The following is a 23,574-nucleotide window of genomic DNA, read 5'->3' on the forward strand; positions in this document are numbered from 1 at the left end:
TCTCAAGCGGGGCCAAACGTGAACATCAAGCTCTGCTTAATAAGAATGTACTTTGAGTACGAACAATTTTTTCCCAAATCATTATTAAAATAATATTAAAAATATAATAATTCAAAGTGGAAAATCAGGCGATTTGTGTAAGCGCAGTCCATGATCTGCACTCTCTGACTTCGATTCACTTGCCCAAGTTGAAAATTTCGTCGTGATCATAAAATTCAATGCTATCATCAAGGAATCTGCGATTTTTCATTTTGTAGAAAAACAACAATGATAACTAGCACAGAAGCATAATTTCAAATGATGTACAGAGCATTTACAAAAGTGAAGTTCATCTTCCAGGACGCAAAAATTCTTTATCGACCCATTCCTGCACATTTACGCGACACTCCCATTAACATGAACCGGAATACACTATATAGCTAAAAAAAACAACTGTCAATGTGGCAATAACAGAAAACTAAACTTAGATACAACAATTTGTTGTCAACTAAATGACCTACATATTATAGTATATTAAAAGAAAAGCATGTAAAGTAAAATTTGAAATTTCAAGTAAAGATATTTACTTATACACTCATCAAATTTAATCTAAAATATAATTTTGTGTATTTTTTAAATTTTATAATTATTTTTGTCAATTTTTAATTGAAATTACATCATACTTACGTTTAAATATGTCATTGCACGTAATCGTAACTCTTTCAATCATTTCCTTTTAAATTCAGAAATTTATTATTTATTATGCATTAACATACTGAATTAATAAGTGATTTTATTAAATCTTTCTTTTTATATTTAATGATGTTCTTTGGGGAAGATTTACATGCAGGTTATACACATACTGTAAACCTGCATGTATTTTAATTTTGCAAAAGTTATCTCAGAATTTACTCTTCACAATAACCATTGTGGAAGCATTCTAAACGCAAAATTTATAGCGTTGAAAGTAATGTAAATTTTAATATTTACAACAACTACAGTATCCAAATCAAATTCAGATTAATGGAATTTTTTTGTAGTGCTTAGTATATTCACTTTTAAATATGAAGTCAAAGTAAAATTTTTAATAAATAATACTATTTGCGTTTGGTTTAAATGCGTTATATTGAAAAAATTTTTTCAACTGACCTTAAAAGCAAATCTGTTTATGGGTTTGCTGTTGTTTTTTACTTTACATTTATTGTTATTCAAATTGTATTGTCATTTTTGGTATTACAGTTTTGAAATTACGCTTCCATTTCAACACAGTGTACTGATTAATTGCTTATTATTGCTTTCCAACACCATTTTCCAAAGAATTAAATGAGTATTGAAAACAAGAGAACATTTTAATAAATTCATCGCGTTTAGATTCACAACATGGGAAGATTTCGACACTGCAGAATGATGGCTTGGAGACTTCAGGGAATTCCTGAGACAATATTAGAAAATGGTGTTGGTCGATTTGTTTTGCCATTGCAGCGTCTTAATTTGTTCTTTTGTAAAATCAGCGATTCCAGTGCTGGTGTTCGCCAGTTCATTAAAAATGATTTAATTGATTTCGCTCAGTCTAATCCAAGCGTTGTTGTTTACCTCGAGCCGAAGCGTTTCAAAGCTCCAGTCATCGTTGGTGAATATTTGAATGGACGGTTTGCAAGCGTACGAGCTAGTAAATTCACGTGCGTAAACAGTATGAATTTTTTTGCTAAAGTTGTGAACAGTATATTTTATTTGTGTAGTAGGTTAGAAGTGAAGCAATGGGTTAACTACTTACGCTCTCGTTCCGGTTTCCCGATTGTCCACTTCAATGAAAATCAGCGAACACTTTGCCCATCCATCCAGGGATATTGGAATCCTTTTCTAAATGCACCGTCGTGCAACAACATTAAAACATTTCCTCTTGAAGATGGAGGACCACTGAAGAATTTTCCGCCATCAGCTAGCGATATTCTTATTGCAATGGCTAAACAGCAACGACGTGATTTAACATGACGTTGAATCGAAAAAATATTTTAATCATTAAATATGTTCAAAGTTGTTGCAACATTTTTATTTATTGAATAAGTTTATAATAATGGCATATTTTGTGAATAAATTTAGAATACTTGATGGGAGCAAAATGCGTAGAAGATTTTGTAAAATTAAAAAAAAAGTTGCTTGTGAATATCTGTCTGCAAACATGGCTAGATTAAAATTTTACGTAAAGCACTTCCTGACAGGTTATAAAAATATTTCATTTTGGCGTAGCAGTCAATAACAGATGCTGAATTTGCACTATTAATATGTCAAGATAATCTTACCATGTAGACAAAATCTGGTCCATGATCAAATATGAAATATGTTTGAAAAATGTAAAAAAAGAATATTTTATTACATAAGTAGTATTAAATTAAATTCAATCAATAAATATTTTCTTATTCGCATGCAATATTTGACTTATTTTTATTAAAAGCTAAATGTACAGTAATCTGAACCTGTATTACGTTATAAATACTGTATCTCTCAAAGATTAAAAATAACCAAAAACAAAGTTAATCGCAAGGATGTTGCGTTCATGGGGCCATTCACCCATGTTTTGCAATGTCTGTACTTACATCAACTGTGGAGCCAAGTTTGCAACTGCTGCTGACCTTTTGAAACATGTCGAGCAATGCCATGTTGGTATGTTTCATTGTATTTCCTTTTATTCGTAGCTTATTGGAAATCTTTTTTAGATTTTCTTGCTCCTGTATTGCCCGCTCCAAAAATGGCAATATGTAATCCTAGTCGTTTAAGCAGGTACTTTGTAACTTTCATTATGTTTGTGATGAAAGTTTTTTCCTAATTTGCCTAACGCTTTTAGTTCGTTATTTAACGTAGGTTTTTCATTTTATATAATTTGTTTAGACTATATATTTAATTTTCTAAATTTTTGGATTTTAATTATATACTTTTGTATTTTTTTTACTTTTGTGTTTGTAGAATGAAAATTTATTCAAAGCTATAAAAATAATTGTTATATGCTTTCCAGATGCTATCCATCGATATTGCTGTATCCTCAGCCTATAGACCGTGTGATTCTTAATCGTATGATTCCAGAAGACAAGACTGGCAACAGCATGCGGGATAGAGTACCCTTACAGCCACCAACTCAAATGAGTTATTATCCGTTTTAAATGTTATTTAGTTGCTAATGTTTTTGACTTTTAGTATCTCGCGTTCAAATTCCACAAGTAAATAGACGTCAAGTTTATAATGATGTTCCCTACACAGAAGGAAATGCGGATAATCACATGTATGTTTGATAATTTATTATATTTATTGTGCTTTATCAATCTTTATCAAAAATAAACTGAATAATTTTAGCGTTCACACCACGTTTTACGTTTGTGAATGTGGTAAAACATACAAAACTACGAACGGATTGAGTCGTCATATAAGTTTAACCCAGCATAACAGACAAAATTCAATGATGAGCATGAGAGTGGTTTCTAATACTCCTGCAGACAACAATCATGTTGTTTCAGTTCCAGAATATGCGATTCAGGTTCAGCCTACAACTCATGAAACTCACGGGCTTACAGTTCGACAAGTAAAATTCTTTATACATATGGTTTATATATATATAATTTTTGACAGTTTTAAATGGCTTGTTTAATCTTATTAAATTTGAAATAAATTTCGCACTTTAATGTGATATTTAAGACGTTTTGTTTAATCTTTATATTTAGATAAGTGTGAATCCTGCTGCCATGGCATCGACTAGTCAGCACCGAGTGCCAGTAGTTGTAACCAATGTTGTGCCTACTGCTCAACAACCAGTGATTTTACGCCTTCCCCGGGTCCCCGATGTTCGACTTGCTGTTGGTGATAACCGCTTCTCAACCCCGGGTCCATCATATCAATAATATCTCTGATCTCGATTCGAAAACAGTTTACACTGCATGAAATCATCATGTTATGTATTCTGGAATAACTGAAATTATTTACTTCTCAGAATTTATGAAAATAAATTCTGTTTATCTTTTCTGTTTAGAAGAATTCAAACTTGTAACAATAACTTTCGTTTAGTGACTTTACAATCAAGTACAATGAACATAAGTGCGCTTTAACAGATAAATTTATTTTTCATAATTTATGATTTGTTACGTAAAATGAAACAATAAAGTATTAATATACATTTGATTAATAAAGATGCATGTAGTTTTTACGATAAATTCATCACAAAAGTGTAACACTTTGTATTACTGTAACATCCAAAAATTCAAATAATTCAAAAATTGAAACTTGGTGTAATTTAATAAATTTATTTTGTTTACATTAATTAGTTGTTGGAAAGAAATAATTTAATGCTTTAATTTATTTTTTGGATTGATGCTCAATTTATACTTTAAACAGCATACTGTAACTACCTTACATGGAACAAAATTTGAAAATTTTATTCTTTAAATATAAATCTGCATCTTTGAAGAATTTTTTATAAATTGCATTCAGTATCAAGTATTTATTTTCATTTGAATATTTGCGTAAATGTTAAATCAAATTTCCTTAATCGAATTCCAAATTGTCCGGATGATTTTGTTTATAATTCCTATACATACGCACACACATATATATATAGATGTGTGTGTGTGTGTGTGTGTGTGTGTGTGTGTGTGTGTGTGTGTGTGTGTGTGTGTGTGTGTTACAGGAACTTTAAACATATTAATTATTGTAAATTCGAAAATAATTTTTCAGGATAACAATTGATGAATGTACGTGTAACGACCACCGGTGGCAAAATCATCCAAGGTGTGACCATTACCTCTGAGGATCCATTTCGTTGTCAGCAGGCCATCGATTCCAACTGGTCCTCTGGCATGAATCCTTCCGGTGCTTATGCCAACTTCAGCACCTAAAAAAAGGAAAACAGCACGTTTCTCAACAGAATATTGATCATATTGTTTGTACCTAATCCAAAACGATATCCGTCGGCAAATCTGGTACTGGCATTTACAAAAACGCAGGCACTGTCCACATGCTGAACAAAATGTTCGGCAGTTTCAGCTGAAAATGATTTTGAAAAGATTCGATTATATGAATTAATGTTACAGAAATAAAAACAGTAATGGATGATTTGAAATACAATTTTCAGTGACAATGCAATCAGTGTGTGAGCTTCCAAATTTCAAAATATGCTTTTCGGCGCCTTCAACATCTTCGACCACTTCCAACGTGCATTGCAAACTTCCATATTCGTGCTTCATCGATTTGGCGAGTGGTGGAGAAAATTGCATGCTTTCAGCTAACTTAGGTCCGGAAAAAATTGTCACACCGTGTTCAGTAAGCTGTTGGCAAAGTTTGTCAAAAAATTGGCCATTTTTCAAAAGTGATCGATGAACAAGTATAGTTTCAGCGGCATTGCAAGCGGCAGGATAATCGCATTTACTGTTGATCACTGCAATGATAAATTTTTAATTGAATTCTTTGAATTGTTGAACCTCCCCCCGTTCAAAAAAAAGAAGAAAAACAGAAATCAATTTCACTACACAGTCGATTAATATACACCAAAGTGCAAAGTAAATGAAAAACCACATTATTCAAATTATTATAATATTACCTATTTTTATTGCTTTTTCATGATCACAATCCTTGTCCAAATAAACATGACAAATGCCTTCAGAGTGGCCTAACACCGGAATACTATGACTTTGTTGTTGTATCTGAATCATAAAAACAAAGAAAACTTACTTCTGTACATCATGAAAGATCGATTAAATGCGTACTTTTTTAACCAAAGCTGACGATCCTCTTGGAATCACAAGATCAATATACTGATTTAATTGCAATAAATCTTCAATATCTTCTCTTTTGTTTACCTAATGCATAAAGTACATAGTAAAAGTGAAAATTTTTTTTAATGTTTCTGCATCAGTTGTCTCTATTTTTAACGCTTGAAATACTTGCCATTGTTACTGCATCTTTCAGGCGAGGTGAAACACTCGTCAGAGCTTCTTGTACAATTTCCAATAAACACGAGTTGCTGTTCAAAGCTTCATGTCCACCTTTTAAAAGCAGCGCATTTCCCGACGCTATGGCCAACGAAGAAATCTGAACAACAATTACAATTAAATAATACAAATCCAATATTCAAATTTCACAAATCAATCATACCTGAGGAAGACAGTCGGGTCTTGATTCAAAAATCACAAGCAGCAGACCAATAGGTATGGTAACTTGTTCAAGATGCAAATCTTCGGCAACTTTTATTCTTCTCAACGATTTTCCCAACGTGGTTTTGGCTGAATTGGAAATTTGCAACAGACCCTCGTATAAGCTGTGCAATTTATCTCTGGTCAGTTTCAGCCTGGCTATTTTGACATTTTCCAAACCTGAGTGGAAATAATTGAACATTTTTGAATTTAAACGAACAATTTGAAAATAACAACAAAATGCACCACCACCACCTGCTTTTGTGGCATCGTCGATGTCAACACCATTGGCAGCAATTATATCCTTTTCTCTTTCTTTCAAAAGTTCTGCCAACTTTATTACAATTTCTGATCGAACATCGTTTGAAAGTGTGCTCAACAGTTGCAAAGCCTCTCTAGCTATATTGAAAAATTTGCATTTGATCAATTAAACAACAATAAACAATAAATCGAATTGATTTTGTGCAATCAATCACCTTTGACAGCTTGTTCTTCGACGGGAATTTCTTCCGGCTCTACTGCTGTGATCAAAGTTCCAATTTTGCGACCATTCATCACATTTCGAATCACATTTTCACTCTTACCATTGCAAATTACTGACACAACGCCATGATCAAGCGCCCATTCTGCCCATGAAATCTGTACAAATGAAAATATTTGACAAGTTAATTTTCATCTGTAATATTATGCAATTTTTTTCACAAAATCCAACAACAGATATTATTTGTGATTTGAAATATCGCATTTTAAGAACAACTCACACATGGAGTAATTGATGTAAAAATAAATGAAAATAAGGAGAAAAAAAAAATTAATACCTTCGATTGCATTCCACCGGTACCAAGTTTTGATCCATCGCCGAATATCAAACTGCTCTTACTGGAAGGTGAAAAATGAGTCAGCAGACGGGAGCCTTCTTGGCCAGGAGGACAAGTGTACAATCCGTCGACGTTGGAAAGTGTGATGAGAAGATCGGCCGCTATTGCTGCGCTTATTTTCGACGCCAGGGTATCATTGTCGCCGAGCTGCACAATACAGAAAATTAATAAATATGATTTATTCAATAAAAAACCTCTTTACTCCATCTTTTTGTTCCGGCGCTACGGCATCGTTGCCATTCAATATTGGAACAACTTTCAAGCTCAACAATGATTCAATGGTGCTGACAAGCACCCGACGTCGTTCATCACTCTCAATATCAGGCTTTGTCAAAAGAACCTACAGTAAGAATGGTCAATTCAAACTTCATTTATTCAAAAGTTGAATAACTTGATCATATTTATTTCAATTTTTCTTTTGAATCAAAAATCAAAAATTATTTCATATTTTATATTTGCACAACAATAATTGAAACAAACCTGAGCAGTACTGATTCCGTATTGTGAAAAAAGTTGCTCATAAACTGTCATCAATCCGAGCATTCCACTGGCAGCGCATACTCGTTTGTCAATAGTGGTTTCAGTTCCCTGAAGTGATAATTTTACACAAACAAAAAATATTAAATATTTTAATATTATACAAAAGAATTTGGCGATAAAGTCTGCCTCAGTGACATGGACAACAATCGTTCGTGTCGCATTTTTTGTCGACCGAATGCTACTGCTCCGCTGGTGACGATCAAAACTTGACGACCAGAAAGCTGCAACTCTGAAGCCTGAAAATGATCTATTTATAAAACATAATAATTAGAAATGGAAACTGATAATAAGAACACAATTTGAGCTAATTATCTGTTGTTTGGTGAAAAAAATTTTCTCATCTAATGCACAGACGCACCACTTTGAACAACGTAAAAATAAGGTAAAACTGGTTTTGCATTTGCATTTCATCCAGTCAAAATAATCTCCGTTGAGACGACTGCGTACTGTATTTGTTTTAATTACCACTCAGTGATGCAAATTTAATGATCAATTTCTACGACAAACATTTTACAAATATTCTTAATAATTCAGTTTATAACATTGTTATGAATAAAATGTAAAAAAAGTTCATTTACAAGCAGTCCAATAATCATTATTCAGCATTAATGGATTGGTACTTAAATGGAATTGAAAATTTATATTGTAAATATTGAACTCAGTTAAATCAACTATTTTGATTAATTCAATAGGTTACTTGATTTTAAAATGCTGATAGATTGAACATAATTGACCTTGCAAATCAAGTAAATTCCTGTAGGTGTAAATATTGTATTAAATTATGAAATTTAAATATTAAATAAACAAATAAATAAGATTCATATTAACACTACTTTTCATTTCAGTTAAAAGACAAACATTTTTTAACAATTCTCATTTGAAGAAAATAAAATAAAATTGACGAAATAAACGTGAAAATAAAATTGTGAAAATAATACAAAGTGTAGCAAAGATTTTTGTTTGTTTTTTGAATTCAACTAATATTAAAATAAAATATTTGAAAATTGTTCACTTTTTGATAAGATTATAAAACTGGACAGTTGTGAAAGCATCTACAATTCAATTGTGCTTTGTTGAATGTAAAGTGGCACCGGAATTTTGTCACAAATGAAAGCAACCAAATGTTTAATGTAACGCTTATGTAACACTGATTTAGTTTGAGCAAATATAAAACATATTTCCCAGTGTTCATTGCATGATATTTGATTTAAAAAAAATATATATATATACTGAAATTGTTTCTGGATTATGAATGAAAAGCAAAGTGGCTTAAGCGATACAGAACAACTTGCACACAGTTTTACCGGTTTAAATGAATATTAATTTTAATATTTTTTCTATTATCAGAAAGGATAAACAGTGGGTATAAATGTTGAATAATAAAATAAAAAGAGAATAATAGTTGCCTGTTCTACAATCGAGGCAAGCCTTCCCAACGCAAGACCATCTTCATTGTCACGAGCCACTATGGCGCTTCCAAGTTTGATGACCACTCGTTTGGCTTTATCGATATCACCTCGATGGAATATGATGCTTTTGAATTTCGGTGCTTTAGCTGTGAAATTAGCATCGTTGAAATATTGTCTTCGCGCAATTGTGGGAACAATTTTGAAAAATCCCATGAAATTGCACATCATTCGTGTTGACATTTTCAACGTCGATTTTGAAACTTTTTCCCCATACAAAAGCGTGTTGGTTAATTGAAACTTGTTTTTCGTGCTCAAACTCAAAGCAACATACGATGGATCATTGAACTTGCATTCGACCCAATTTTTCTCTTAAAACAGAAGATATCACTACGACGGCGTCGAATGACGAATATGCCTGACTGATTCTTTTCTATTATTTTTCCGATCAAAATCAATTCCGTATATTAAATCAGCTTTTCTACGAGAAAATAAACAACTTGTGAAGACAACACTTCATTTTTAATAATAATAATTGAATAATTTGCAGAAGCGTTGCAGCAATTGAATGGTGCAATTTTACAACAATTCTACCACCAATGTACACAACTTTCAACCACAGCACATATATATATACATACTGTACGTTTGAAATAGTTGGACAAACAACACTGCTGCTCTGAGCTAATATTTTACCCAATTATTTGCTTATTACATTTTGGTTCAACGTGAACTGATCGTCAACATGAAAAAAAGTATATATATATATATATGTGCTTGTAATTTTGTTTTCAAAGAACAATCATTTTCATCTTATCAATATTATCGATTTTTAAATTTTAATTTCAACTATGAATAAAACGAAAAGGCACATAATAATTTCCTGCTTCTTTTTGTTCCGTATAACAAACAAGCACGCACAATCAAGCTTGTGCGTCAAGTGGAAATAGAACGCCAACAGAGCTTCGTAGCAAGTTAGCGGCTGGCGTGGAAAGCAGTTTTTAGATTTTTAATTGGTGCTCGTTTTACCATTTCATTGCATTCTTTTTCTTCAGTAGAATTTCTGTTCAAATTTTGCAGAAAATAAATAATGTACAAATATGCTGGGAAATTCAAGCTCTGGTCAACAGCACACTTTGACGAACAAATTCGCTTGTACAAAGGCAAAAATTAGCAAAAGAACAAACCTAAATTAAAACAAAAATATAATTCAAACATTTGGAATAAAAAACAATTTGTTTTTTTTAATTTCACATATTGCACATTATTTTTTTTCAAACATCAATTTCTGTAAGGGAGCATGTTCTTACTGTAGCAATAATCCATTGCGTATAAAATCGGTCTTCGGCATTGTGAAAATGTTTTTCATCGTAAGCGTACCAACTCATAATGGTCCCACTGATCAAATAAGCTAATCCGGCTATTCCATGGTAAATTATTGTCTAAATTGAATGAAAAAGAAAAAAAAAGTTTTCTTCTGCCTATAAAATTAATTAGCAAACTTGTTGTTCGAAGTATGCAAAAAAGGTAACATGGAATAAATTGATGCTCATTCTCCTCCTCCTCCTCCTCCTCTTTGTTCTTGTTCAGCGCACAGAAACGATAATTTGAAATGAAATAAAGTTTTGGCTTACTAGTCGATCAGGTGAAATTTGAAAATATCGATCAATTCGCAATATGAGAACGAATGCTAACAGAATATTTCCAATCATCGATGCGACAACGGCAGTGGCGGCGAATATTTGTCCCGAAAATTCGGGGCACGTCAACGGCCAATTGCATACTTTATTCACAAATAAAGCATCGATATCGTCGTCATCAAATCCATCATCCTCATCATAGTTCAAGTCAACAGTCTTCACTTTTTGGGCAACATTATAACAATGGGGAATTATCAACGATGCTACCAGTATCAAAGCGATCACCTATGAAAAAGAACAAAATTAAGAACAGCTAATTGTGTATTTCAATTTATTGAACTTCTTTTCATCATTATTGTTTGATATTTTCATTTTCCATAAATAATCCATCAAAGATGTCAAATTTTATTACTATTATTATTGTTGTTGTTACAATTTGCGTTTTTGTCAAATGGAAATTAGCGCAATTCATCATATTATGCTGCTTTGAATATTGCAAACAGTTGATCAAAAAACGATTGTTCAGATAAGAGTACTGTATTGAAAGAAAACAATTATTACAAAATGACGGGGAAAAAATAATAATAATAAACAAGTGACGTTCGATGATGTCGACTTTTGATTTGAATGTGTCAGAAATAAAAGAGAAACGAACAGAGAATGGAAATGATGTGGCGAGAGAAATAATTCGTTGAGCTCAAAAGATGCAAAAAACAGGGCTGACGTAGGATAGTAAATTATTCAATTTGAAATAGTATTATCAATTTAAATAAAATGAAAAATTCAATTTATTGATGGAATATATTGAAAATTATTCACTTATTCAATCGATCAACTGTTATATTTATATATTTATTTTTTTGAATGAACTTGCATTCGTTTGAATTTCTAGTTATTTAGATCAAAAGAAAAACAAACATCATCGAAAGTACTTGCGAATCAAATGCAAAAAAACGACTAAGCATCTTTTTGTCACTTTAAGAATCACAGTTTACATTTCAGTACATGAAGTGTCTTTTTTTCATTTAGTACTTGAACAAATGTAAATATATTTTTATTAAAAAAAAGAATAAATAATACGCTAGCTTCATGGATATTAAAATGAATTTTAATAATATGAAATTTAATATTTCATAATTTGATTTGACACAAAATCCAACAACTCACCAATTGAACCGTCAACATTGCACATCCAACGCTGGTCAACCATCGCTTGTCAATTTTGTTGGACAAACGTTTGAGAGAATATTTGAAATTCTGGGGAAATTTTCTCTGCGATTTCGTTTCCGAATTTTCCGCATTTCCACTCATCTGGTGAAATATGAAATCAAAATTAAACAATAATAATAATAATAAATTTACAAATGAAAGTTACGTTTTTCTTTTCAAATAATCGCGACATTTGGGCTTGTTGAGAAATTAAATTGCGATCATTTGTATTATTTATAAATTTGGAACGTTTTCTCAAGTAGATGAAATCAAATATATATTCAAAGTTGAAATTTTGAAAATTGAACAGTACAACAACAACATCAGCAGCACAATAGATGCAACAGAAAAATATACAGTCGATGCAAACGTGAACAAAATTAGCTGATTGGAAAATTGTTTAGTTAAGGCTCTGCGTTGATTAGCTGAGCAAATTTGGTTATTGTCTTGCTTTGACACGTCTGCAGAGTACAGACTAAACAGTATCAGGAAGGGGTGGTGGCAGGATAATGGAGGATTATGCAGATTTTTTGAAGTGCGAAAAAGCGAGCATGAAAGCGCTTGATCGAGCTGTTTCGGGGCAGTACGACGAGAAAGTAGAAGCGGAATATTGAAGCGGGAGTGTCAAGCTGACGCAGAAATTATTGTAGATGTCAGAAGTGTCCAGGTTGGAGCTGGTTTTGACGGGCGTTTCCCATTTTTGCTGTCACTGAAAACACATCCTGGCCGAATGTTGTTTCACGGCAGCTGAATTTGGAAACGCTCGTTCTGCTGTTCAAAATTTCCCACGAGAAAATTTCTCTATTCGCGCTTGGACAAAGCGGCCAACAAACATACACACAAAATGGAAATCCGACAAAGTCTGCCCCCCTCCCTTCTTCCACTTCCCCATTCTAAAGCTAGCTAGCTTAAACAAAAAGCACCGAAGAATTGATGCGCTCAACTGAGGCACTTTTCTCTCTTACGCAACTTTCAATCTCGCCTGGCGACTAATATCAATTGGAAACTTAATTTCCCAATTATTTATCGTAATGGTTTAATAAAAACAACAATTCATCATTTTAAAATTATCCATTCAACGCAGGCATGCTAATTTTTTCCACTACTCAACTAGAATTCACATCTGGAGATTCACATCATGCACGCTTGTTGCTCGTAAAGTTATACTTGCAATTATTCTAAATACATATGCATGTATAATAAAAAAATAAAATACAATTGCAAACAAACATTCTTTGCAAAAAATTTTATGAATAATAATTCAAAATCCAATGATTCTGCTAGTCAATAAAGTGAACAAAAAGAAGCAATACATTATGCAATCAAATGCATTCATTCAACAGTAAATTATTTATTAATTTCATTAATAATTATAACAAATTATTTTCCACTATAGCATAAAGTTTTCAAATATTAAAAAGAAAAAGGAAAAAATTCCTTTTTCAACGATAAATAAGCGAACGCGCAAAGCGAAATACGACGCCACTCGTGTTCCAAACAAATTGCTATTTATACCCTGTTTTTTGTTTATTTTTAGCTTATCATCGCAAAATAGGACACGTCAAATTTTATTTGAAAAATTTGCATAAATTACAATTGCCAATGATGAAGAGATGAAAAAAAAACATATACAACAACGAAAGCATACCGAAAGTAAAAACAGCAATTTTCATCATTTATTGCAACACGTACAGATTTTGTATTTGTAAATTTAAATTTACAACTGCTATTGAAATTTTATAAAAACCACAATTTGATTTGGACTTTTGCCACAACGCAAAATTGAGCAAACAGAATGTGAATATTGTTCACGAAAAGTCGAATTGTGAAATGCATCGTCGTGCGTGGCGATACAACATCAACTGCACACAGTAAATATAATAAATAATTTCATTCACGTGTCTGTGAATGATATATTAAAATTACTCTTCTGCAGTTGATCAAAAAAGAAAATAACAATAAACAAAATAGCAAGCTTCAAAAATAGCGCTTTTGATCCACCTATCGTCGTCCATGCTATAATGGCAGGCAACGTTGTTGATAAAGTGATGACGGATGATGATATTTGAAAATGGAAATTTTCATCGACGTTCAATTTGCTGAACACTACTCCATCATTGCTGCAACATCAATTTTGCTAACATGTTCGAACGGTGAACAATTTTAAAAAAAATATTTTTTTTCAACTGATATGCAATGCAAAAATAATTTTCCATTTTTAATAAGAAAAAATAATTCAAGATCGAATACTGTATAGAACAAATTGATTATGCAAATTTTCCACATCTTGTTGTTAATACTCTTAAATAATATATCGATTGTTGAATGTGTGTAGCTTGGTATTATTTATCGTCTATGATAGTGAGTAGCGTTTCAAGTCTGTGCAACACTGACGTACCAGCCATACTATTCAGATCTATTGGCACGTAAGCATCCGGCGTACAGTTGTGCCAATTGTCCCAGGACGGATTTTCACCGTCGATTTTTAGTAAAAATACTTGCACTTGGTCCGAATCGAGTGGATACAAAATGCGCAGAAGGCTGTAATAAAATTTAAACCTGATCTTTGTTCAAAATTATTCAATCATCATTCATACTAAGTAGCACAAGGACTGACGATGGTTATTGTCGGCGTCACGGAACCGTTGCTGTCCATTATACACAGGGAAGAGGTAATCGTCTGCCAATCCAGCGGTCGAATGACCATACCAATAGTGCTGATAAAATATTGTCGACACTGCGAAATAAATGGTAATTTCAAAAAAAAGTCAATTTCATTGATAAATTGTAAATTTCAAAATTCACCTTCATCTTTACATATGTAATCAACTCGTCCACGCAACCTACCATCTTCACCGTGCTGCAATCTTTCGATGTAATCACAATTCTATTGAACGACACTTCGATCATAATTGTAAACCTGCGATTTCAAAATTGAATAATAATAATTATTATTATTAAATAGAAATTTTTGTCAAACCTCCCGCAATATTCATAAAATGGTATAACTAAACTCAAGCGTGCAATCGTGTTATAACGACAACAATCATAACACCAATACACAGTCATGACTGGATCTTTCTGAGCTGATGACAACTGATCCAATGCCTTCTTCATCCTGAAATGCAATTTTTTATTTAACAGCAAAAATTCAACGCTTCACAACTTCACTAACTCTGTAATCAATATGTAATGTCGAGCATCATCCAAAATACTGTGCAAGATAAATGATGGCTGACATTCTTCCAAGTGTTCAATCTGTTCTTGGCTTTTCATCTCAACACCGGCCAACGGTGCCGGGTGTGTCTGAATAATCAACGGCGCAGTGATCGGCTTGGTGCTGACAAAATTGCCCACCATGTCTATCAGGTACATGTATCGGCTGCATACGCGCTGCTTGAGTGCAAAAATGCACTGCAGTTTCGTTTCGGCTATTAAACGTTTCGTGCGTTTGTCTTTAGGCATGTTCTTCCTAGCTTCTTCGAGCTCTTCCCTTGAAAATAACGAAACAAGCACAGCATTCCTGCTGTCCAATCTTATTATGAGGAAATCTCTGTAAATGAACGACGTGTTATCATGGAACACAATCGCTTCTTTGGAAATCTGCAACAAAAAATTCAGACCGAAAAAAACTGCTTGTGCTTGATTTGCATAAAATTGACGAATACCAATAAAAACAAATCTCGAAACAGCATTGATGACTGAGCCACTTCTAACCTGTCCTTCCAGGTGACGATCGGCTTGGCTGTCAATTCCAACGTTGTTGAATTCGAAACGACCTGACGCATATACGGAACCAACTTGAGGAAATGCTTGCCAGTTATTAAATGTATCCTCAACTGTCGATTTTCTTTCAAATCGTCTGGCAATAGAATTTTCAACGTCGACGTCTCCATTGAAGGATGCTTTTCCAGATTCAAACAATTTTCCTTGCGAATTATTTCAAATGTCGACTGAGGAGGAAACTTTGGCAAACCTGCACCCGGATTCGAGCACACAAACAAAAAGAAGCAGATGCAGACAAGAAACCATACATAAACAAACAAACATACAGTGACCTAAAGATAAATCGCCGAGAATTGAATTTTTCGACTTTCTCAAACGCCAATATTTTCTCATTTCAGCCATCTCGCGCAAATAAGTCGACTCTTCATCCGGCTGCATCGCCTGTTGGATCGACCCTATTCCGCTCAGCTTTACCTTCTGTTTTCCCACAAAATCCAGCAAAACATTACTTGTAATTGACAACGCCTGTCCAAAAGACAAATAATTCATTTCGAAAAATAATACGCATAAATTTCAAATTACCTTTCTTTTGGCAAACAGTGCGTACGCATCACCACTTTTAAACATTGGTTTGCTGTCGTCTGACATCTCATGCATTGCTGCGTCGAAGGCCATGTATCGACCAGTCATTGTAACTTTTATCAAATCCATCAAAACAACCATCTCTGTAAGCGCAGAACTAAAATAATTCAAATTTCAATCGTCATAATTTTTTAACAAAAAAACAGGAAAAAATGATCAGAAAATACAAATATAACAGTTATTACAGTAGAACGCAGAATTGTGAAATGTAAAATAAACCATCAAAATCGAAACTGAATTATTGATGAAGATAAACAGAAAATGCATACTGCAATGATCTCGCAACGTTCTCCCAAGCAGCACGGCCTGAAGTTGGATCATCCGCTTTTGCCGTTCTACTTATAGTTGACAAATTTCTACTGCTTTTTCCAACCAGTTTCGACCATCGAACATTATGCGCTAACTCAGCCACGTGATCATTGTAATGCAACGGTCTATAATATAAATTTCTATACACCAATCACATAATAAAATAATAAAACATACTGCAAGTATCTTTCGACACCACTGAATGATATATCGAACACTTTCCATTCACGTAAAGGCTCAACAGCAACCAACAGTTTCTGCTCTTCTTCATCATCGGCATCTCCAGAATTCATACTTCACTAACTAAGAAATTATTTATAACGAAAAAAAACAAATTCTCGTTGTTTAAATAAAAACGGTACTCTTCGAAAGCAAAATGTATAATATAAATATAAACATAGTTCAAATAAACATTTTAAAAAACATATTTAAAGAAACCTGACTGTAAAAAAATTAAAATTAAAATTACTGCCAATTTGACAATACAAATTAAATTACAAAATAAAATTACATGACAAATACAATAAGAATAATCAAGATCAAGTTGATGAAAAATTTTTTAATACAATTTCGCACTATACATTGTTTATAAACGGTAAAATTATAATCTGTTACGATAATAAAGCCATTCGTTCTTGTAAATTATAACTGATTACGAATTTAATTATCGGGATTACAAAAGGCTGATAGACTGTATTATGTGAACCTTTGTATCACTTTATTTCATAACTTATCTGCTTAATAATTGATAATTTATATAATATTATTTTACATTTCAGCATAAATTAATTAATTCATGATAAGTATAAACGCAAAGATTAATCTTAGCGCAGAAAATAAAAATATAAAAGTAGAAAATTGAAGAAATGAACTGAAAGTCATAAAGCAAAATAAATATAAAAACTTAAATATTTTAACATGAAATTATTTTTATTGTAAAATTACAAACAAAGGACATCTCACCATGGCACAGTTTGTACAGTTAAAAATTCTACAATACCAATTCACTGTTCACTTCATAAATCATAAATATTAATTTTAAATAAAATTACTGCAACAATTTTAAAATTAAATATATCAAGGATAATTTTATTTATTTAAAAATTTTTAAACTGCAATTACTTAAACGAAAACACCGGTATACTGTATTTTTGTAACAAATAAGTTTCTTATAATCAAGATGAAAGCATCTTTTATTTTATTGGTTGGTTCATGAGATGGCGTCATTACTAGCCAATCAGATTTCGAATTAGGGAATTGGCGACGTGCCATCCTCTTTAGCCTTGCTCTCTGTCATTTTGAATTTTGGTTTCGTGCGAGCTGGTCGAATTTGCAATTTCATTTGCAGATCTCTAGAAAATGGAAAAATCGAAAACAAGTCAGGCTTTGGAATTGGCGATGAAAGGTCGTGAACCTGAGCAGGTAACTTGCATGCTGGCGATGAAAGCTAATGTTTATTTTAATTCATGTTTTTGTGACGAATGTTCTAAATATTTTCACTTTTCCACAGCTATTTTATTTATAACTGTTGTGTAGTATACCTGTCTGCGTTGATTTATTTAGACGGTGGCTTTGTGTTTGGATAATTGTCGTAATCCAGACATTGAGCAGTTGAGTGAGCGATTTGTTAATTTGGAAGAACTGAGTTTGGTTAATGTAGGTCTTCAGTCTTTGAAAAAATTTCCGAAGTTAGAATCTTTGAAAAAGGTTTGTTCATATTTTTCTTTCATTTAATCAATCGTGATTAATATATTTGAGCAATTTTTAATATTTAGCTTGATTTGAGTGACAATTTTATTGCGAATGGTTTGGAAAATTTGTTAAATTGCCCAAACCTGAAGCATATTCAATTAAATGGAAACAAGATCAATGATTTCCAGCAGTTGGAATGCTTGGTAAGCACGGTGAATGTTTGCGAAATCATTTTATTTGAAAAAAAGTTATTTTAGAAAGAGTTGAAAAATCTGACGCACTTAGATTTGTTCAACTGTGGTGTTACCGACGAGGAAGGTTATCGACAAAGGATTTTTGCGATGATTCCTCAGTTGAAGTACGTGGATGGAGTAGACGCAAATGATGAATATGAGGATTCAGACGCAGAATATGATGTTGAAGGTAGAAATATATTTAACCACGATTTGTGTTATTTCTTCATTGCTATATTTAGATGAAGAAGAGGAAGATGCAGAAGATGAAGATCAGGAAGGTGAGCATTTTGGTACTTTTGTTTAAAAGCATTTAATTGCTTCTATTTACAGACGAAGAACGTGGAAGTGATGATGACGAAGAGGAGGAGGAGGAAGAAGATGAAGAAGAAGAAGAAGAGGATGAAGAAGCTGAAGTTGAGGCGGAGGACAGTGATGGCGAGGAAATTGAGAATGAAGAAGAGGGTGAAGGCGAAAGCCAGGTAACTTTACAAAATTTATTGGGCTAATATATAGATTAGAGCGTGACTTTGAAATTTCATTGTTGTTTCTTTATTAGGAAGAAGACGAAGAAGATATTAATAATGACGGAATAGACGAAGAAGATGAAGATGAAGTAGTGCCAGAAGGTTTGAGAACCGTTTTCGATTTGTGCTAGATTAATGTATATAATTTTGCATATTTTTCTTTAGTTCGTGGCAAAAAACGTAAACACGAAGATGACGACGTCTATTGAGCCGCAAAATGTTATTACAAGACAATTTTACAGTTAAAAAAATACTTGGATTAAAAATAATCTCATTTAATTCTGAAATTATGCGGCATATATAGTTTTAGAGAGACAATAAAGTGTATAAAAACGTCAATGTTTTTACTGTCGATGCATTAGTAAATATAAAATGAGTTGAACTGCATATGCAAGTTCGTAAATGTATAAAAATATATTTAAAGACTTTCCGAAAATGGTGCAATGTTTTTACTAGAAAGTAAATTGAATAATTATTGATTTACGCAGTCTTAAATGTTTTAGTTAAAAATGTAGATTGTGTTGAACAATTACAGAATTGGGTCGCTTGCAATTTTCAATGTTTTGAACGGATGTATGTAATTTTTAATTCAAATTTTAATTTATAAAAATGTTAGGGCCAATTTTAAAGATATAACTATATTTTTAATTACATTTAGAGCTGTTCCTTATAATTTAAATAGTTAAAGATTTTCAGGTTGTAAGTAATTTTAATGCAATATATGATAAATATTAACGAAAATAATATAATTAATATTAATGCATATTTTTAAATATGATATTCATTCAATTAATATAATAATCTACTTGAACATGCCACGATACAAAACTGGGTCACGTGTCCATTAAAAGTTACGTATGTAACGCCATCAAGAAATAAAAATAAAAAATAGAATTTTTGATTAAAATAATTAATTTTATTTTTTAAATATTTTTTTGTTATATTTGGGTTAAACTTTTCTTCTTCGACATACACACATCGAATAGCTTAATTTATCTTTTTGTTCTCAAGCATACTGTAATGTTTATATGTTACTTTTTGTGATTTTTCTCTTTCTCAAGTGCTTTTGGTGTAATTACAAATTTGAAAGATCATTGAATATAAAATTAGAAAATCGAAAAATGCAACATCATTAAACATTATATAAAATAACACTTGTAAAAGTTGCGTAATTTCAAAATCACAGAATAATTTTAAAATTCAACAATTTTTATCTTTATCATAGCAGATTGTAACTTTTTTTATCTGTGCTGCAATATTCGATTTGTCTTTATGATATATGAAGTGTCTAAGTGAAATTGCGCTCTGTTAGCTTCAACATTATCATATAAGCAGGATGAATAAGTAATTACTTGATTGTAGTGAATTAAAATAAAAAAAGTTGATCTGCTTATTTATTTTGAAAACAATGTTGAAACGTCATTTTTTCATTTAGCATTCCTAAAATGTTGCTTCTTTTAAACAGCCGAGTAAACTGCACATGTTAACAGTTGTCAGTTTGTTGGACAACGATCTCATTTAAGCATTATAGGTCATTGAGGGATTAACACAAAAATGTTGAAACCATACACTGACCTGTCTGTGTAAAGCTTTATTGTCATCATTTTGATTAAGGAGAACTACTGGTGTTAGTCTTCGAACAATTGTATCACCGTTTCAAACTTATCAAATCACTTATCAAAGCGTTGCTATAGTTATGGAAAATTATGTAAATGCAAATGTCCCTTTTTTCATTATGTTTAAAAATTCAGGAATTTCCAAAAAAATTCAAATTTCAAACTGTCTTTGAAAATTTGCATTTTGCTTAACGGAAACGAAGAGCATCAGAGAAAAATTTAATCATATTCATTCATTAATTTCAAGCATCCCTGGTCAATTTTTTAAAAAATAACTCATTCCGTTTATTACAATCGACATATTCTTCAATATGTTTCTTCTTTTTATTTTGTTTTTGCATTCAAGTTTAATTTTAGAAATATGAAATTGTTGAGTAGTGAAAATATTTTTCTAGAAACAAACTTTTCCCAGCTGATGATAATTAATGAACGTTTGATGAATATCAGATTATTTATTTAACACCATCTTTATTCTCTAGTTTCATATAAAAATAATTTTGCTTCTGAAAATTTTGGGCAGAACAGTTTGAAAATATGCATCATTGATTACATTTTATTGAACAATTTGTTAGCAAACAAATGCTGCCGCGTGAAATTAGGTCAAGCGGTCCGTAGCGTGTACAATGTTATCAGAATGTGGAGAGATTATGTTACTATTCTGCTTATCAGTATGAAAACATGTAATAGTCTAATTAAAAGGTATAAGTCTTTAATAAGCAAGAGCCTATGAATAAGTTTTCACTGTTTAACTTACGTTCTGCTTTGGAAATAAAATGTGAAAGCTATCAATGCTGTCAATTACATAAATAATAATAGTGAGATTGAAAAGGTTGTGGACAAGCATGTGTACGGTATGAGTTTTTTTTTATAATCTGGCTATGATCACTTTAAATATTCTGTTCAATATTTAATATGTCGCGGGTTGATTCAGAATTAATCACCTTAATAAATAATGCTAATTTAAAACAAACGAAACTCGGCTAATGTTTTGTACAATATTTGTTCAATAGTGCAGACGTGGAAAAAGGCGAGTGCCGTTGAAATTGGAATTAAAAAATTTTTCCTTTGATTGATGTAATTAACGGACGGAGAAAAAAAGTAATGATCAACGGCAGAAATTAGCATTTGAATTTTGCCGCTTATAAATTTTTCATGTCCGCTTCGCTTGAATTCGAAGCCCATTAGTTGGACAGAAAATCTCAACGTTGATCTTATCTAATCAATTTGTCATAACATGCATTGTGAACATTCAAACGATTCCAATCGCTAGTAAAACAAACACTATAAACAATAGAAATAAAAACTATGCATAATTTAAATTTATTATTTTTTGTTTTTCAAAAAATTTTTTACATCTCCTCCAAAAAGTAGTTGTGATGATGCTGGTGGATTTTAATCGATGAAATTCTACTTGGGCAAATTGATAATTTTCTTTCAATGAAATGTTACAACGATTATACATGTATTTGTGAAGCGGCTATTTCATTCATAGAATTATGCAGTAATTTTGATTTTCCGTCTTCATTTAAAATGGCCTGTCGTCTTAGGGACACTTTGGCGTGATTGTCAATTCAAATTCAAAGTTTAATTTTGAATATTTTATTTTTGTTGAATAAAATTGAATCGATTGATCGAACGTATCAAGTGAACTTCTTCCTGTGCACACGACAAGGTTGGTTTGTTGAAAATGCCGAGCTGAAAAGTACAACGAAGCTTCATTGGCACGATATGCCGATCAGAGCAGCATCTATTGCCGTTGGCTATGCATCTTTTTTCGAATGGATCAGCAATTCTGTAATTGAATGTCAAAAATTGTCCAAACAACATCCGCATAATTTTAAACATCTCTTTAACTGAAATAAATCAAATATCGGCAGTTGATTATGCTGTCAACAATCGCAATATGAAAAGAAACAAAACCATATAACAATGACAATGATGGAAATTAATTGATCTGATGAAAGTGCAGGATGCTTGGGGAGAAAAAAGCAAGAAAAAGCTAAGCGATCAATATTTTTTATTCACGTTCCAAACAGGGTACAACTTTTCGACATAAAACTGAAGATCCAATAAAATTGTATGTGCAAAATTTTGTTAAAAATACTCTCTTAATTCTGGTTATTCTAAATTCAACTTATGCAGATTATTCTTCTATTGTTTTTTTTCTTCATTTTCAACTGTTTACCAAACAATTGTCCATTTCAACTGTGATAAAATTCGAATCTATTTTCTTTGAATGACGTCATCATACTATTTATTATTAGTGCAAATAAATTTAATCAAAAAAAAGAAACATCATTCGTCTTAGGGAAAATTAGATTAAATTTTGTTTGCGTTATGTTTTCATTATCTTTAATAAAAATATATATTCATTCATGAGTTGAAAATAATTGAAACAAGCAGTGATGTGAAAAAAAGAATTTTGTTTTACTCTTCGAACGGTTACTGTAATTACTAAATCACCGCATCAACGTTGAAAGATTTCAGATCGCAAATGTTCCTTATCATAAATAATTATTACTGATCATCTTCTGGCGACGACTAGTCAAATGTTAAACATTAATTTGAAGCTATTAAGCGCTTATTAGCTGAGAAAAGTCAAACAATAGGCGAAGCTAACGAACCATTTTCATCATTTCTTTTGTTACCGGCAAATTTTCATCGTTTTTCTTGTCTGCATACTACTTTTTTGTGAAAGAAAAATAGTATTAAAATTTGAAAACAATACTTTTTGAACAAATTGTAATATTTTAACATGAATTGAAATCAATTTTATTTTCTTTACAAATCAAAAAAACAAAAGTAACCCGCTTGATATATGTATTGATTGATCGTTTTGAAATTGTTGACAAAAACATAAAAAGAAGACACAAAACTGACGTTACTGTACTAGTGATATTCATATTTTAATTCTTATCAACACAAACTTCATTCTCGTTCTCGACTTGCAAAATTATTTATCTCGAATTTATCAAAACACTTTCAACATAGGACAACAAGAAATGTT

General features: G+C 31.8%; 5 protein-coding genes across 5 annotated transcripts; 2 read left to right on the forward strand and 3 right to left on the reverse strand.

Moving 5' to 3' along the window:
* The first annotated feature begins 1,359 nt into the window (after window positions 1-1,359).
* Tsp_08146 (conserved hypothetical protein) lies at window positions 1,360-1,971 on the forward strand. Its single transcript, XM_003373505.1, has 2 exons — window positions 1,360-1,658; window positions 1,719-1,971. Exons 1-2 carry the CDS (start codon window positions 1,360-1,362, stop codon window positions 1,969-1,971), a joined length of 552 nt encoding a protein of 183 aa, XP_003373553.1.
* A 1,791-nt stretch (window positions 1,972-3,762) lies between these two features.
* On the reverse strand, window positions 3,763-9,216 carry Tsp_08147 (putative delta-1-pyrroline-5-carboxylate synthetase). The gene is made up of 14 exons (XM_003373506.1): window positions 8,983-9,216; window positions 7,669-7,803; window positions 7,508-7,615; window positions 7,230-7,367; window positions 6,968-7,174; window positions 6,626-6,788; window positions 6,112-6,548; window positions 5,901-6,048; window positions 5,733-5,791; window positions 5,558-5,660; window positions 5,186-5,395; window positions 4,909-5,004; window positions 4,717-4,852; window positions 3,763-3,934 (listed from the first exon to the last, which is right to left on the reverse strand). Exons 1-14 carry the CDS (start codon window positions 9,214-9,216, stop codon window positions 3,763-3,765), a joined length of 2,346 nt encoding a protein of 781 aa, XP_003373554.1.
* An 869-nt stretch (window positions 9,217-10,085) lies between these two features.
* Window positions 10,086-11,924, reverse strand: Tsp_08148 (conserved hypothetical protein). The gene is made up of 4 exons (XM_003373507.1): window positions 11,781-11,924; window positions 10,608-10,898; window positions 10,284-10,415; window positions 10,086-10,160 (listed from the first exon to the last, which is right to left on the reverse strand). The coding sequence occupies exons 1-4, from the start codon at window positions 11,922-11,924 to the stop codon at window positions 10,086-10,088; spliced, it is 642 nt and encodes a 213-aa protein (XP_003373555.1).
* A 1,635-nt stretch (window positions 11,925-13,559) lies between these two features.
* On the reverse strand, window positions 13,560-16,792 carry Tsp_08149 (putative mediator of RNA polymerase II transcription subunit 17). Its single transcript, XM_003373508.1, has 8 exons — window positions 16,677-16,792; window positions 16,460-16,624; window positions 16,131-16,287; window positions 15,799-16,073; window positions 14,998-15,684; window positions 14,803-14,940; window positions 14,221-14,363; window positions 13,560-13,684 (listed from the first exon to the last, which is right to left on the reverse strand). Exons 1-8 carry the CDS (start codon window positions 16,790-16,792, stop codon window positions 13,560-13,562), a joined length of 1,806 nt encoding a protein of 601 aa, XP_003373556.1.
* A 1,066-nt stretch (window positions 16,793-17,858) lies between these two features.
* On the forward strand, window positions 17,859-19,658 carry Tsp_08150 (acidic leucine-rich nuclear phosphoprotein 32 family member A). The gene is made up of 11 exons (XM_003373509.1): window positions 17,859-17,921; window positions 18,063-18,206; window positions 18,275-18,394; window positions 18,449-18,614; window positions 18,667-18,717; window positions 18,758-18,906; window positions 18,984-19,064; window positions 19,117-19,170; window positions 19,376-19,410; window positions 19,487-19,524; window positions 19,648-19,658. The coding sequence occupies exons 1-11, from the start codon at window positions 17,859-17,861 to the stop codon at window positions 19,656-19,658; spliced, it is 912 nt and encodes a 303-aa protein (XP_003373557.1).
* Window positions 19,659-23,574: the final 3,916 nt, after the last annotated feature.

The sequence above is a fragment of the Trichinella spiralis genome (assembly GCF_000181795.1).
Source record: "Trichinella spiralis strain ISS 195 chromosome Unknown Scfld6, whole genome shotgun sequence".
NCBI lineage: Eukaryota > Metazoa > Nematoda > Enoplea > Trichinellida > Trichinellidae > Trichinella > Trichinella spiralis.